Source organism: Phytophthora sojae (genome assembly GCF_000149755.1).
Source record: "Phytophthora sojae unplaced genomic scaffold PHYSOscaffold_7, whole genome shotgun sequence".
Taxonomy (NCBI): Eukaryota; Oomycota; class Peronosporomycetes; order Peronosporales; family Peronosporaceae; genus Phytophthora; species Phytophthora sojae.
In genome coordinates this window covers 726,968-742,565 of record NW_009258121.1, presented here as the reverse complement: position 1 = coordinate 742,565, position 15,598 = coordinate 726,968, and the positions used below count along the sequence as shown (strand labels likewise).

The 15,598-nt window shown below is 59.2% G+C and overlaps 7 protein-coding genes across 7 annotated transcripts; 3 read left to right on the top strand and 4 right to left on the bottom strand.

The window, feature by feature from the left end:
• Nucleotides 1-390: 390 nt before the first annotated feature.
• Nucleotides 391-1,059, top strand: PHYSODRAFT_516405 (hypothetical protein; the record flags this gene model as incomplete). The annotated part of the gene is made up of 1 exon (XM_009533735.1): nt 391-1,059. One exon carries the CDS (start codon nt 391-393, stop codon nt 1,057-1,059), a length of 669 nt encoding a protein of 222 aa, XP_009532030.1.
• A 203-nt stretch (nt 1,060-1,262) lies between these two features.
• Nucleotides 1,263-2,354, bottom strand: PHYSODRAFT_518059 (hypothetical protein; the record flags this gene model as incomplete). Its single annotated transcript, XM_009533734.1, has 1 exon — nt 1,263-2,354. One exon carries the CDS (start codon nt 2,352-2,354, stop codon nt 1,263-1,265), a length of 1,092 nt encoding a protein of 363 aa, XP_009532029.1.
• A 901-nt stretch (nt 2,355-3,255) lies between these two features.
• On the top strand, nt 3,256-4,311 carry PHYSODRAFT_562742 (hypothetical protein; the record flags this gene model as incomplete). Its single annotated transcript, XM_009533733.1, has 2 exons — nt 3,256-3,438; nt 3,522-4,311. Exon 2 carries the CDS (start codon nt 3,535-3,537, stop codon nt 4,309-4,311), a length of 777 nt encoding a protein of 258 aa, XP_009532028.1. The 5' UTR covers nt 3,256-3,438; nt 3,522-3,534.
• Nucleotides 4,312-4,493: 182 nt separating this feature from the next.
• PHYSODRAFT_250846 (hypothetical protein) lies at nt 4,494-8,806 on the bottom strand (the record flags this gene model as incomplete). Its single annotated transcript, XM_009533732.1, has 3 exons — nt 4,494-4,661; nt 4,727-8,617; nt 8,702-8,806. The coding sequence occupies 3 exons, from the start codon at nt 8,804-8,806 to the stop codon at nt 4,494-4,496; spliced, it is 4,164 nt and encodes a 1,387-aa protein (XP_009532027.1).
• A 455-nt stretch (nt 8,807-9,261) lies between these two features.
• On the top strand, nt 9,262-10,386 carry PHYSODRAFT_439460 (hypothetical protein; the record flags this gene model as incomplete). The annotated part of the gene is made up of 2 exons (XM_009533731.1): nt 9,262-9,432; nt 9,484-10,386. Coding segments are annotated over 2 exons (1,074 nt in total), but the record flags the coding sequence as incomplete, so codon positions are not given.
• Nucleotides 10,387-10,731: 345 nt separating this feature from the next.
• PHYSODRAFT_515087 (hypothetical protein) lies at nt 10,732-11,720 on the bottom strand (the record flags this gene model as incomplete). Its single annotated transcript, XM_009533730.1, has 2 exons — nt 10,732-11,018; nt 11,096-11,720. 2 exons carry the CDS (start codon nt 11,718-11,720, stop codon nt 10,732-10,734), a joined length of 912 nt encoding a protein of 303 aa, XP_009532025.1.
• Nucleotides 11,721-12,597: 877 nt separating this feature from the next.
• On the bottom strand, nt 12,598-15,266 carry PHYSODRAFT_515964 (hypothetical protein; the record flags this gene model as incomplete). The annotated part of the gene is made up of 3 exons (XM_009533729.1): nt 12,598-12,867; nt 12,954-14,640; nt 14,806-15,266. 3 exons carry the CDS (start codon nt 15,264-15,266, stop codon nt 12,598-12,600), a joined length of 2,418 nt encoding a protein of 805 aa, XP_009532024.1.
• Nucleotides 15,267-15,598: the final 332 nt, after the last annotated feature.

Below are 15,598 nucleotides of genomic sequence, written 5' to 3'. Positions count from 1 at the left end.
AGATTGATAAGCGAGCGCGTCGAGTTGTCGGATATTCTGCTGCGATACGACCGACGCCACTGCCGGAGACTCCACCAGCACTCGACGGCGGCTGTGGAGTTGGAGCCCTTACGAGCGTCCCCTTATGGAGACGGATAGCCTTGATCCTCCAGATGGCGGGTGTTCATCTGCTGCGCTTCAATGCTCGTGTGCAGGTTTCGGGGGCGACGTTGCTGCTTGAGCCAATGGAGACCAGGGCCGGCGTAATCTGACTTGGCTCCACGGACCAGGGGCATCCGTTGAGCTTTGCACTAGCTCGTCATCGTCCCGTGTTACTCGAGTCACCCATGCAGACCTCACTCTCGAATTCCCGACGTCCAGCTCAGCCAGCAGCACCAAACGCCGCACAAGATGCCTCCGCTTACTGCGACCGCCGACCACGTGAAGCCGTTCGTGCTTGTGCCTGTGAAAGCGAGCGACATCGGAGCCCGGGAATCCACTACCGAGCATGACGGTTGGCTCGAAAAAGTTTTCGAGCGTCAGGAGGCTGCAGAGCCGACGAAGGCCAAGAGTAACTTCATCCAGCGGACGCTAAAGAGTCTGACACCCCACCAAAGCAAAGTCGACGTCGTGACTGCCAAGAAGGACTCGTACGACGAGCACAGCTACAAGGAGGAGCTGCAAAAGTACATCGCCGAGTCGTCTGCGAATCTGCGCTACGATGACGAAGAGCCGCTCAACAGCTCGGACGAGGACACGTCGGACGAAGACATTTCTCCCCGCAATGCCGAGATCATCGACTTCTCGGCGTCCATCGTCTCAACTACGTCGGACAAGGTGCAGGAATACGTCGAGCCGCCAGTGGAAGTGCCGCGTAAATACCGCACCCAGGATCGTCAAGGCGGGGTGCTCGTGGCTGGCCACCACGTGCTGTTCACGAACTGGGCGTTCAAGCGTGAAATGCGCCACCTGGGGCGTCTAGGACCGCTCCCAGAGCGCGGTGAGGCGGATCTCCCCTCGATGGACCAAGCAAAAGAGGAGTTTGCGGGCTTCTACGCCGGCAAGATCGTCGAGCTCTAGAGTGCGCGCTGCGTAGTTAGTGTATGAGTGTAAAATGTGCTAATTTATCAACTTGAACGGCTCCATACCTGACTGTGAAAGCATTCACGAATGTATGGGCCAAGCGCATCGTATTCGTCGCCACTTTGATGCAAGACCATCAACGATTCACGCTTACTTCATTCACAGCGATAACAAAATACACTAAGTACAAAACTACCTAACTATCTGTTGCGGGTCTCAAGTGGGAACCTCGCTCGAAGCCACTGCAAGAGGTGCTCGATCGCAGCCTCCTTCTGAGTATCCTCGAACACAAAGTGGAATCCGCCCTCGATTAGCTTAAACTCCTTGTCCTGGTTGCCGATCGATGCGAAGAAGCGGATGGCGGCCTGCTGATCGGACACGCCGTCGTTCGACCCAGCGATGAACAGCATCGGGATGGCACAAAACGCGCTGTCGGGCTGCGTCACGCGCGTGTCCTTCTGAAGGCGCTTGATGGCGTTCAGTGCTTCCGTCCCACTTCGTACCGTCATCTTTGCTGTGCAAGTCAACGGGTCGTTCTTGAACGCCTCAAGGAACGCCGGGTCCCGACAGAACAGGTCGTGGCTGACAGCGGGCACGATCCGCGCCTTTGGGATGAACATGGCGAGGGGTAGCAACGACTCAGCGTACAGCAGCGGGTTCCAGGTCACGCCGATCGTCGGCGCTGCCAAGACAGCGGCGTGGAATTTGTGTTGAGCAGTGAGGACAGTGTGGATGCCCACCAGCGACCCGAGAGACGATCCAGCGATGATAAGCGGCGGCTCGGGCAGCGCAACAATGCTGGCGCTCTCGCCGTGCGGGTGTCGAGGGTAGTGGTGTTTCCGCCAGTACCGAAGCGCGTCCGTGTAGATGGAGCGCTTGGCGTACGTGACGAAGGCGTTGGTGTCGTCGACGAGATACCGGAAGTCGCTGATGTGCGCGCGCGTCTTGTGCTCGTCCAGGTCACTGGCGCCGTGGTTTACCATGTCGTACGAGATGACGCCGAAGCCAGCTTTGCAGAGCTCCTTGTACAGCTCGATGTGGCGGCGGCAGTGGCTGCTGCTGCCGTGGATGTACAGCACGACTCCGCGCATGGGCATCTTCTCGGGCGGGAAGAGCGCGAAGTAGAAGAGCGATTGGCCTCGTTGGTTCTCGAATTTGCCCTCGTAGCGGCGGAAGCGCAACGGGATGTCGGTGTTGGCGGAGGAGAACCTCGAGCTTGAAGTCGAACGCTCGGGCGGCGGTGAGACCGATCCGGAGCTGAGCTCCGTGGCGTCGAGCGCTTCGTCGTCCATGAAGCGGATCGTCCTCTTCCGGTTCACGTTGCCATCGTCTCCACCTTTAATCGCAGTCTCTGGTGTTGAGGGCAGTCGAATTGTCTCGGACAGTTGAGGAGGGGCAGGAACCATCCTGTTCCTGCCCAAGGTGTACTTGGCATTCGGTCGCCGGCGGCAGTTAACCATCGTTTTCAAGACCGAGCGAGTTGCCTGTTGACTTGAGGGTCTCTGCGCCTCCTCTGTCAGTGGCGCTGGCAGGTGGCGCGCTCTGTGACCGATGGGTAGAGGCCCAGGAAGAGCAAAGCACGGCTCTCTTAACTGTGCAAGTGAGAGTGCACATCACGCACACCGGTGCAACAGGGGGCAAACAGCCTGAGAGGGTAGAGGACGTGGTGCAGCCAAGCAGATCCAGAGATCAACAACGGGCATCACGGCAGCTCACTGTTCATGATGATGATAAAGAGCTCAACCATGGCGCTTGATTAAAGCTCGCAGCAAGAGAGCTTGGTACATTTGCACTCGTCCATGTATCCGGACTCCGGAGCCTTGATCGGTTGAAGGTGCTGCGACCCCATCCGATCGCCGAGAAGACAGCCGAGGTCAGGACAACAATCCACGACCTGCACAGAGCCAATTCACTGTTCGACCCAGTCGTTTTTGCCGCCAACACTAGCCGGTTGAGTTCCGATTCTTCGGAACCATTTCCTCTGCTGCACAGCCATCCAGCCTACATGTATTCCAGGGGCTTGCAGTTTGGAGAGCTTTTGGGGCTTGGAAAACTTCACTTTGCATGCGTAACGTGATTTCTCAGTTTTTGTGGTCAGATGTCCCTAAACTGAGAAAGCTAGCCCTAAAAGTGAAAACTGTACAATTCAAGTGAATTATACAGTTTCTCATTCACATCTTCCGCCGCCACCATGGCGACACTTCCTGCAGCCGACGCCACCAAGGCCGAGAGCGAGAGCGAGTCTGCCCCCTTGCTGCTGCATCGATCGCGCCGCAGCCGCTCGCGCGTGGACTGGAAGGAGTTGCGCGTCATCGCCACCGAAGTGCAGCGCGCGCTGGACGCGTCCGACAAGATCGAGCCCCATGAGGAATACGAGTGCGTCCACTAGTCCATCGCACTACCAATACACTACACTACTATGGAATCAATTAACGCTCTCACCTTGACTGCAACTGCAGGAGCGTGTTCGCCATGTGGCAGGCGGAGCTGGGCGACGCGCCCAACCGAGTCGACGAGCAGGAGGAGGCGGAGCTCGCAGCGGCGGCCGAGACCAGCGCGGACGCCCCGCAGACGCAGGAGCTGACGTGGTACGCCAGCGCCCACGAGTACTGGGACGACGAGGCCAACTGCCCCCTGACGGACAACGGGGTGCTGGGAGGCTTCGCCCACGTGTCGGGCGTCGACATCCGCGAGTCCAAGCGCTTCCTCAAGCACGTGCGCGACACGGCGCGGCCCGAGTGGATCTGTCACGCGGCGGCGGACTGCGGCGCCGGCATCGGCCGAGTGAGCAAGCTGCTGCTGCTGCCCATGTTCGAGCACGTGGACCTGGTGGAGCAGAGTCCGCGGCTGCTGCGCGGGGTGCCGCAGTATCTCGGCGCCGACGAGACGCTGCGCGCGCGCGTGAGGGACCTCTACTGCATGGGGCTGCAGGACTTCGAGCCGGCGCCTGCGAGCTACGACCTCATCTGGATGCAGTGGGTGCTGGTGCATCTCACGGACGTGGACCTGGTGCGCTACTTGAAGCGCTGCAAGCAGGCCCTGACGCACAACGGATTCATGGTGATCAAGGAGAATGTATTCCAGACGGCAGAGCCCTACGACCTCGACCGACAAGATAGCAGCATCACGCGCTCAGCCGTGTACTACAAGAGCATCTTCCAGCAGGCTGGGCTCACCTTGCTCGCGGAGCGTAGACAACGCCACTTCCCCGAGGAGCTGTACCCTGTGAAAATGTACGCGCTCGCATAGGAACAGTACCATTTAGAAACTCTATCTAAGCTTAAGCCTTCAGCCCCGCCACCACCTTCTCCAGCTGCGTCCGGTCGGAGACGTACACGACGTCCTTCGACTTCTTCGCCTTCGACTTCTTTGCTTTACCGGCCGTTTGGCCAACTCGCCCTGACGGCACAAGCGCCAGCTTCGTCGCCTTCTCACCATCTCCTTCCTTCGCCACCGCCACTAACTTGGTCAGGAACGGCTGCAGCTCCCGCGCCTGCTCCAGCGTTGAGCGGCAGCCCACCACATACAGACCCAGTCGTGCGCGTGAGAAGGCCGTTGAAGCGCGACGCACGTCCCGGAGGTGGCCCACAGAAGTCCCGCTGCGCACCGTGGACAGCAGGATAAAGTCATTCTGCTGGCCTTGGAAGCGATCCACAGTCGACACCTGGCACGTCCTGGCGTCTTCAGGGGCGTCGGCGCGCAGTAACCGCAGCAGGAGCTCCTTCTGCGCGTTGTAGGTCGTGAGAATGGTCACTTGATCTGCACGGTAGCCGATCCCAATCATGTACTTGAACAGTGCGACGATGAATCGGGCCTCCTCCTCGTTTTCGAAGGCAAAGGGCTTTGGCTGGCGCTCCTTAGACGTCCCGGAGAGATCCACAAACTGCGCCACGTGCGCAAATCCGACATTTCCAGTCTGGTATTCAGCTTTCGACTCCACGCGAGGCAAGTCGCCCAACGTCTGCTTGTCTCCAGTCGAGGGGATATCATCGTAGCGCCACCGATAAATGTCCGCTAACTCAGGGCGACTGCGGCCTTGACGGTCGAGGACAAGGTGCGGCACACCGAGGCGCAGCAGACGCGTGAACAAGCTCTGGTCGAAATGGGCGTAATTCTTAAGCGCGAGAGACTTAACCACCGGCGGTAGCTGCTTCGCATCCCCCATGAGCACGACACGCTTGAGACCCGACGACGATTTACTTTCAGTCGCTGTCGGTCCGGATTTCTTGGAGCACGCCAAAAGGAGCGGCACCAGACTGTCCAGCTCGCTCACCTGCGCTGCCTCCTCCATGATGAGGCTTCCGAAGGTCAGTCCAAGTTCTGTGAGCCTCGTGTGGTTCAACGCTGCATGAGTACACGTCATGGCAACAATGCGAGCGTGGTGAATCAGATACATATCGCCACGCTGGCGTGGGGTTTGAAGCAACTCAAAGGGCTGGAGGCGCCGCAGCTCTGAGAAGTACGACTCGATGTCGAATGCAAATTGGCGGAGCGCATCGATCTTGCCAGGTGCCGACCCTTTTCGCAACGCGAAAAACTCCGAAAGCGCTGCGACATGGTCATCCTTCGACGGCAACTCCGTCGCGTTGCGGGCTGCTTCAAGGAACGCCTTCATGTGGAACTGGTAAAAGATAAGCGCGTTCTCGCACGAATACGACGCCGAGCCACCAGCAAGTCCGGCGTAAAGCGCAGCGTCGCGCTTGATAAGCCACTGGGCCATCTGCTCCACCTCGGCAAGCAAGGCTGCTCTTCGCTCCAACAAAAACGCAACACGACCATTGCGACTGAAGTCTCCTTGGAAAGGTGCTTGACTTTCTGCACCGCCATCGTTCACAAGCTGTGGCTGCCCCATTCGCACAATCTCCGCCTCATGAATGACATTTTGGGCCAGAATCTTCGCGAAGAAGTCATTTAGAGCTTGGTTCGAGTGAGCAACAATCAAGATTTTCTCGCGAGCTGGCGTCGTGCGGTACAAGTTCAATACGAGCTGCACGGCCACATCCGTCTTGCCGGTACCCGGTGGACCCACGACTAGTGTGAGGCCTTCACAGACACCACTTCGCACGGCTGCCACCTGGGCCTTCGTGAATCGGATAGGAGAAGCCCCTTCCGGAGATGCAGCAGATCCTTCCTTGAGAATCGCTCGGATATAGCTGGAACCATCACGAATGCCCTCCACATAGGTAAACGGAGCCACTGCATCCTTCGCGTCTAACACCTGCGCTTCATCGTCAGCATTCACAAGCTTCTCAGCCCCGCCGGCTTCCACTGCATGTTCACCATCCAGCAACAGTTGACCCATCGGTACAACAATCTGTTTCTCAGCTCTGGCCTTGTAAATTGACTTGTACAGTGCCGCCGCCGGGTCGCCATAGCCCAAGAAGAGATCGTGCAGCCACGCAGGTAGCAGTTCTTCCTTGTTGGCGTCATGCCATGCTCCAGTTACCGTATCCAGGATAGCCTTGAAGTTGTTCTCACGCGGCTTCCGTCGTACAACCACGTTTACCTGCTCGTACGCCTCGAGCTGGCCAGCTTCCAAGTCCTTTTTGTACTGCACGCCATCCAGCGCTAGCTTGAACAGACGCTTACTTCCTTTCCCCACAGGATTTTCGTCATTGATAGCGTTTCCGGCAGCATCGAAAACCTCGATGACCTCTGCTGCACGCACATACTGCACACCAAAGTTTTCAGGGAATGATCCAGTATCCCGCGCTTGCTTCGTAAAGCCCATCATCTCGGCGCCTTCGTCAGCAGTGGCTCTGACTGTTACGAGAAACACCACCTCTTTAGTCTGGTAGCAGTCAAAGTGCTTGCGATCATGCCGGCCCGAGAGCTCCGCTTCGACATGTGCAATGACTGAAGCTGGGGCAGTTTGGCCGAGCGCCGGCTTGCCCACCTTGACAATCTGAAGCGCACTCGCAACCGGCACAGCAGCTCGAGAGAACCCCCTGAAAATTGTATCATTGTCACTTGTTGTCCGTAGCGCGCGCACGCCGTCAAGCTGCTTGATGGCAACCTCAAGGTCCGCGCGAATATCCTGAGCCGCTTCCAAACGGAGAAGTTCATAGTTTCGTTGCAGATAATCGTCCAGATTCAAGAACTGCAGACCCAACTTGCGCAGAGGCAGAACCGGGAAGAGGATAGTATCCTTCGCGCCGTAGATTTCTCCTGTGACATCATCTCCTTGCTCCGGCGTCTGCGCTGCCTCCTTTCGGTCGAGCATTTCGTTCCAAATGTCCAGTTCTGTAGGAAACACCGGCGCGCTCGACGAGAGCGCACCACTGCTAGCTCCAACTGAGTACTCCTCTTTGAAAAACTCCACCAATTCGGTGTCAGAAGTCGCTTCGGCTTCAGCCTGGTCGGCGAGAACGCCAACAGCGATAGCAAACGACGAAAGACGCGAGCGATCAGCAGTCACGATACCGTTCAGCATTTCGGTAAAACTGGACGCGTCAGCGATGTGACTGCACGGTGCAATGGCCAGTTCCTCCACGCGCGTGTTCCTGAACGACTGGAATGCGCACTGCTGCAGCGCTTGAATGTGGCGCGCTTGGTGCTCGCGGTACTCTCGTGCAGACAGCGACGTGCCCGTGTGTGCATCAATCGGGAAAATCATGCATGCATCCAGAAGTGCCAGCTGCTTCTCCAAAGCTTGCCTCTCGTGAGCACTTTGCCACTGCGACGCGTGCTGGACTAAGGCGCTGCCTCGAAGCACCGTTCGCACATGCCTCCGCCGCAAGACGACCAACAGGAAGCGGCGCGTAGGCAGCTGGCTCAAGAGGTCGATCAACAACGCCAGGAACAGAGCCACGAAGCGTAACCGGAGCGTGATCTCGTACTTGGATATGCTGTCATCCACCGGCGCCTTCACAACCTGAAAGAACGCGTCAAGGCGACGCACAAACGCCGTCTGCTCGAGTCGCGGAGTCTCCGTCTCTACCGTCGCCTCCAGTTTGCGTCGTTTGTTCTTCTTGGGCGTTTCCTTCTCCTCCACCTTGGTGGAATTCTCCGACATGATGCGGTTCCAGTGTCGCTCCAGCTTGGGGTACGTCTGGAACTCGAGCGCTCTCTGGGCGGGCGACAGCGCCGACCAGAGCGGAAGCGACGTCAGCTGCAGCACGGAGGACGCCACCTGCTGCACGTCGAGGCTCTGGAAGCACGCGATGAGGACCTGCGTGAGCGCCGTCTGCTCCTTGAGCGTCCACTTGGCGTCGTCGTCCTCCTCGTCCAGCAGCGTCCACAACGTGGTCATGAACGTCTTCCAGGACCCATCGTCCTCCGCCATCAAGAAGCTCCACGCACCAGTAGTACCCGAGGAGCTGCCTACATCACCTCCGCGCGCGCGGAAGCCCACGAGCAGCAGCACGGACACCGTCCAGGCTTTCTTCACGTGGTGCCGGCAGTCGCGCGCGGACGCCACCACGTCAACCAGCGGCCATAGCACGTCCTCAAGGAAGCGCAGCGCGTCCAGCTCTTGGAGGCAGCTCAGATTGTTTGCGTCATTGCTGGCGTCTCCCAGGAACTCTTCGTAGAGCACCGCAACTGCGTCCAGCGACTGAGCCAGTAGTAGCAAGCAATAGCGAGCAAATACGCAGCGTTAGAGAGCGATCTAGCATGCTAATAAGGTACGATCAGCTACCTCTTTCGACGGAGATTGCGCCAGTATCTGCGCGGCGAGATCGCGTGCTGTGGGGGCGGTGCTAGCGGCGCCGGAAGCCGACGACGACGCAGCTCGACGAGGCATATTGAGGGCTGCCAGAGGATTCGCCTGGTAGATCAAGAATGCCAATCAGAGGCTAGAATGAAGAGTATCGCATGATTGGATTGGATAAACCCTTATAAGACATACGTTGTCATTGCATGGTGCTTAGTACGGTACTGTATCCAGGCAGTAACGACGATTACGGAGGTTTTGTATGCCCACTGCAGCTGGAGCCACCAGAGCACCAAGTAGCAGCACTCAAGCAACGGACGACCTTCCGGCAGCACGCCTCATTGCTCGCAGAGACCCGCGACGCGCCGTCTGCGCCTGCCAACGGCTTCGTCTGTCCTTCCTCTCTCGATCGCAGTGGTTTGAATCTCTCTCCGCGCTCTACGAGCCGAGCTGCAGCGCTTGTCCCGAGACACCTCTTCGTCCTCTTCGTCATGGCTTCCAGCGCCGCCCACGCCGCCAAACGCGAGCGCGCAGCCCCCGCGCCGCCGCCGCCGAGCGCTGCATCCCTGCAGGCTGCTGGAGAGGCCAGTCGCGACCTGCAGATCACGGGCGTGACCCGCCGGAACACCAGTTGGCAGTACCACATCGAGGTGCTGGACGTGCGCGCGTCCAGCTTCAGCAGCGGCAGCTCCGGCGCCTCGGCGCGCGCGTTGAGCGTGAGAAGTAGCAGCGTCAGTGAGGCGCCAGAGACGGTGGCGGCGGACGAGCGCAGCGCCGCGTACCCGGAGCTGCCGCCCATGGTGCGCTACACCGTCATGAGGCGGTACACCGACTTCCGCCATCTGTACAACTACCTGGTGGAGACACACGGCTCGGCGCTGCGCGACGCGCTGCCCAAGTTCCCGGACGGAGGCTGGATCTCGTATCTGCGCGGAGACGACCCGCGCCTGCTGCACCACCGGCGCGAGCGGCTCCAGCGGTTCCTGAGGGCAGTGGACGCTCGCCCGGAGCTGCGGTGGAGTGCCGCGTTCACCATGTTCCTGCGTCCGGACATCGAGGAGCTGGCGTCGGCTAGTACCAGTGCGTCGATGCCAACGTCGTATGGCAGCTACCCGTCGTTTGCGGCCTCGAGCAGCAGCAGCAGCGACTTGGATGCGCGCCCTCCGCCTCCACCGCCGCGATCGGCGCCGTCGGCGCTCCCGCCTAGGCATGAAGGCTCGGATGCCAGTCCAGTGCCGCCCGTGAGCTCTTCCGGTGGCTATGTGTCGCTGTCGCACCTCAAGTCTCCTGAGATTCGCTTCCGCAAGAAGGTGGTGCCCGGAGGAGCGGACGCGCGCAGAGACCTCAAGCGCCGGAGGTTGCACCTGCACAGCCAGGACGCAGACGACGAGGCCTTCGAGCAGCGAAAGCCTTCGGCCAAGAAGCAGCTCGCGATGGCCCTCAGCGGGGCGCTGGGCTTCAAGCGCTTCGTCGTGGGCGTCGGCAGCGGCGTCATCGGCACTCTCGGCCGAATGGGAGGCGAGCGATCGGACTCGATAGACACTGCGGAGTACCAAGGGGATAGTGATAGTGACATGGATGAAGACCGCGGCTCGAGTGAAGGCGCGCGCGGTCGCAACGCTGACTTGCTCAAGATGCTGTCAAGCGGAGGCAGCCAAACTGTGGAGCATTGAGCGTGGACGTGGCGTTGCATATGCGTATGGGCGCGCTGCAGTCGGCGCACGAGTATTAGATGGTGCATGATGATGCAGATAAATATTTAGCAGATCCCGAAGTGGTGTGATCGCTGGTACTTGGCACCGCCAAGTAGACGAGCTCAAGTCAAGAGCAGTCGTGCAAAAAGCCACCAAGACGTACAACTGCTCCTCCGTAGTGTACATCGAAGCTTCACGGGTAACGACAAAAAGAAGATAACGAAATCCGTCGCCCTAGATGGCGGCACCCAAAAGACCAATGTAGTACATGCACATTTACTAATATGCTGTGCGATTCTCTGCACGATACGTGGGGTGACCTTAGTAGGAAGTGTCATACTCGGACCAGCCCATGCTGTGCAGGCTCCCTGTGGACGAAGTGCCACGCAGCAACGGCTTGATCTCGCAGCGGCGACGTTCAAGGTGCGGTAGAAGGATGCGCGCCTTCTGCCCTGATGCCAACTTGATGTAGAGCGCGTCGTCCGTGATGGACGAGATAGTGCCTGTGTAGTTTTCATGGACGAGCGGCATCGAGACCTGCACTTCATCCCCGTCTTCGAACACGTACTTGCCGCAAAACAGCCTCCGTCGCTCGAGCTTGAAGGGCACTGCAACAGCAAACACAGAACATCTTACTTAGTATACACGCCGCATCATGCAGACACTGCGACGACGCAGATCTTACAGTTTCCAGCATTCGGTAAGCGCTCCACCGTGGTCTGTGCAGTCTGCTTGCGGTCGCCCACGATGGTGGCAATATCCGACGTGAGGTCGTCGAACGGCAAACGCACGGCTTCGACCGGAAGAAGCTTCGACACCTCAACTGGATCTGTAGGCGCTGTCGGGTCCATTTTGCGCCGCTTGACGATAGGCACTTCCTTTATCGTAGCAGGTGGCTCCGACACTTCGCCCTCCTCCTGCTCGGGCTCGCCTGCTTTCTTGTTCTCCTCCATGTCCGCCTTCACCACAGCATCAGCTACTGTCGGTTTGTCTGCGTCATCGGCTGCTGGTTTCAGCTCGGGCTTCTTGATCAGATCCGTAACCTTCGCGCCCGGCTCCGAGAGTGCCTTCATCTCCGCCTGCAGCTTGTCCATGACGGTGTCCACCTTGGCGAGCAGCTCCTCCTTCAGCACCTTCCTCTCGTTCTCCCACAGGTGGTGCGCGCGCTGCACCTCGAAGTTGTACAGGTCCTGTCCGTTCTTGAGCTGCAGGTTCTTGTGCAGCTCAGCGGTCTGCAGCAAGCGGTTGCGCTCCTCCTTAAAGGCCGCGACGCGGCGACAGAACTCGGCCAGCGTGCCGTCCTCCACCATCTTCTTCTTCTGCTCGAGCTCGGCCACCTGCTGCTCGAGTCTGGCGCGGCGCTGCTCCTCCGTGAGCGGCTCAGAGGCCAGCGAGGACGCCGAGGTGGACGACGTGTTGGACACGTTGGACAGCGAGCGGTTGCGTCCTTCGTTGTCCTCATTGTCGTCCTCCTCTTCGTCCTCCTCTTCGTCCCCGGAGCGCGACGAGTGTCGCTCGTCGGCGCTGCGCAGCTCGCGCGTGGACTTGCGCGTCTCCTCCGCTGTTTTGCGGGCTGCAGCGCCGCGGCGGCGGCCAGGGCGGCGCTGGGCCGGCGGCCCCGCCTCTGTCGCGTGGGACGCACCCGTGCTGGCGTCCGTGTCGGCGCCGTCCGACGTGGAGTCAGCCGTGGAGCTGCGCGTGTCGCGCGAGCGGCGGCTGCGCCGGCGCGTGTTGGTGCCCGCGTCGCTGCTGGGGTCCTCCTCGGGGTCTCGCGAGCGGTCGCGGCGGCTTGAGCGCTCCATGGGCAGCGGATCGGGGCGACGGCGACCTGCTTGTGTTGTGCAAGTGAAGAATGGCGACATCATGAGTACTCATATATGGTAATTATTTTCAGTGGCCCAAGTTGTTCCAACTTGCAACTTCAGGAACATGAGCCACTCTTCACATAGGGATTTCGTTTTTCTTGGCGCAAGTTGCTCGTTGGGGTGCTTGGGACTAATTAACCGCTCTTATTTTGATTCACTTGGCATCGGGTACCGCTAATGCGGTACAGTAAGATGGCTACATGTGAAGTATTCTTACGTAAAGGTAGCGACTACGTAGAAGTGATACAGATTTAGGAATTAGGATTTAGATTACTATATCGGTACCAGATTTCGGTGGTCGAACGAACTTCAACTTAGCTAGCTAGCTGGCGAACACTTTGCCGCTGAGACTCAGGAGCAGGCCCGGGTTCTCGAGCAGGAAGACCTGCAGGTCGTGCTTCTGGATGACGAACACGGATCCGGCGTGGGTGCACACGAGCGACGTCGCGTGGGTCGTGTCCTCCGTGCACGTGAGTCGGTCCACGTCGCCTGCGAAGCCGCCGTGGCTGAGCATCACTTCCTGCAGGGCCTCGGCCTTGTTGCCGCCTGCTGCGGCGCTGCTCATGAGGCTCAGGTCCATGGGGATTATGCGCTGCACATCCGACAGAGCACAGAACGTTAGTAGCAGACACATTGCAGGTCGGTGGGGGTGGAGGAGGGAAGGGCGGGCGCACGTACGTTGAGGGATTTCCGAGCGATGAGCGATAGGGTCTGGCCGGGGGAGTTGGGTCTTGATCGCGAGGGTCCGGCGCTAGACGCGTTCCGGATGGGGGACGGGCCGTTCGTGGTGCCTGCAGAGGGGGCGATCTTCAGCAGGAAGTGTCCCTTGTCGACGATGACGGCGCTGGAGCACCTGTTGCCAATGCTCCAGAGCACCTGCCCCTCCGTCACGTCGCGTGGCCGCAGGATGATCTCCAGTGCCGTGCGCTGGGCCTGCGTCAGGCGTCGGAAGACCTGGTTGCTCTCCACGATGTCGTACGAGAAGTAGAGCCGGCTCTGGGCCAGTTGCTGGATGCGCTCGAACGAGGACGTCCGCCGCAAGAACCAGTTGAAGTCGAGCGCGTTGAATTCGAGCAGCGACAGCTTGGTACTCGCGATCATATCGTACGGCAGCAGCCAGTTGGGGGTCAAGAGCGACTGGAGGTCGAAGTAGTCGCCTGGCCGGTACTGTTTGGCAAGCGACAGCATCGATAACCTACGGCGGGTGCAGCTATCGCGCCCGCGCGCTAGTGGCTTGGGGACAGCGATGTTTTCTTGCGACGGCGAGTGAGCTAAGGAAGGCGGATCGGCGTTGGGCGCCCCGTCCTGGTGATGCGAGTCTTTGCTGTGCACTGCTTGTGCCTCCCCGACGATGATAATGTAGAAGGTGTCGCCCACGCTGCCCGTCTTGCTCACGATCTCGCCCTTGGCGTACTCGACTTTGCGAGCCATCTGCAGGATCTCGTACGCGTGGTTCAGCGTGAGCTCCGCAAACAAGTCGACTTTCCGTACGAGATCTAGGATTTCCAGCGCCCCCGCATGTTCTGGTAGTCGAGGCACGTCCAGAGTTATGGTGTTGTGCACCCCCTCGGGGGCACCGCGCAGGCCGCAGTTATCAGGAAGGTCTTTGGCTGCTGTATGTACCACATAGACCTTTTTCCGAATGTCCTCGTCTAGTGCCATGAGAGTCTTGAGCGGCGTGTGAATCGGTGGCACCCCTGCTTCGTGCAGAATGGCGTCGCAATGCCACGGGAAGTTGAGCAGTTCCTGCGCTCTGGAGGGGGAGAGAACCCCCTCACTTTCGAGCTGGAGGATCTTCTCCACATCGTTGAGGTGGTCACCGGAGAAGGCGATCTTCTTGTCTCCGTACGTGACCTCGAAGCCGACGCACGGGATGGAGTGCAGCGAGTAGAAGAATCGGAACTCGGCACCTCGGATCTGAGTCACGTCGTTGATGCGCACGAGGCGGTGGTCCAGTACTCGCTCGAGGAAGCTCGGTTCAAAGCCCGAGAGCGCCGAGTACTTGCGCAGGAACGAGCGATAGATCGTGTCGGTGGTGATCAGAGCCACGCGGCCTTCCTGCAGAATCTTCTGAAAGGTGCCTGCGTCGTGGTCGGCGTGACAGTGAGTGAGGATCACCCCGTCGATCATGAGCGCGGGTATGTTGTTCGCACTCAGAATCGACGACGAGAATGGAGGTGGGTCGATCATGATGCCGCGGTGGTTAATCCACAGCACGTAGCCAGACGTTTTGCCGTTCGGGTCGAAGCCGTGAGAATTGCCCAACACTGTGACGCCGAAAGCAGGAGGGTAAAAGGAGTCGAGATGCGGGGTCGTCACACTAGCAGGGGGCGGCGGCAACTCGACAGCGTCCTCCAGAGTCACACTTCCGAGTGTGCCGTCGACAATGGTAAAGCAGCCATCCCCTTTGCGAATGAGGAGCGGTGCGGTGTCACTAGCTGCTCCAGGCTGCGAGATTCTCGCCTCTCCATTCTCGTCAAAGTGCGTAAATGTCAAGAGCATGTCCAAAGTGATGAGGGTGTCGCCAAACTTTCGAAAGTACTCGAGCTCCTTTCTTAGATCAGGGAACTGCTCAGGCGGCGTGGACTGAGGGAAGTCATTGCTTAAATCGAGCTCCACTGGTCCAAAGAGCGTCTCCTGGAAGACCTGGCGAATGCGAGTTTCGACATCCGCCGACGCCACGATAAGGTTCACGCACTGCCGCTTGAAGAAAAAGTTGCAGTAGGCCGGGAACTCGAACTCGGCAACGTTCACGCCCATGTTGGCGCCCAGCGTCCTCGTGAATGGCTCGGAAGGCACTATGTAGTGCCGTGGTACGGGTAGACCGAGCTTCATGGAATCCTTGATGGTTTCGGGCGGCATTCCGAGCTGCACGGGGCCGATAGACGTGCAAGCTACTACGCCCCCGCGTGGGAGTTTGATGGTCTCTAGCGTCGGCCCGGAAGTTGGGTGGGACAGAGCGCCATTCGCCTCTCCTAAGCTGGTCGTCATGGCCCAAAGCAGCTAGAGAGATGAGTGCACTTGTCGATGCCGCTAGCCTGGATCAGGGGTAATCTCGGCGCCCTCGCTACTTGGTGGAAGGCGGCGAACGTCAAACGATTCGCTGCGCTGCCCGGGTGGGTTGTCTGTGCTGGGTCGATGGAGAAGAGCAGCAGCTATATATCTGTATCGTGAGCGATTGAAGGAGATAAGTTTAGCTACGCAAAAAATAACGGAGAGAAAGCCTGAAACGGAGGTATGCCATCATACATCATACATGGAGGGCTTGCAGTCTGCCTGCAGCCGCGCGTAAAAATATCGACACCCTGTGCGAAACAGACTTG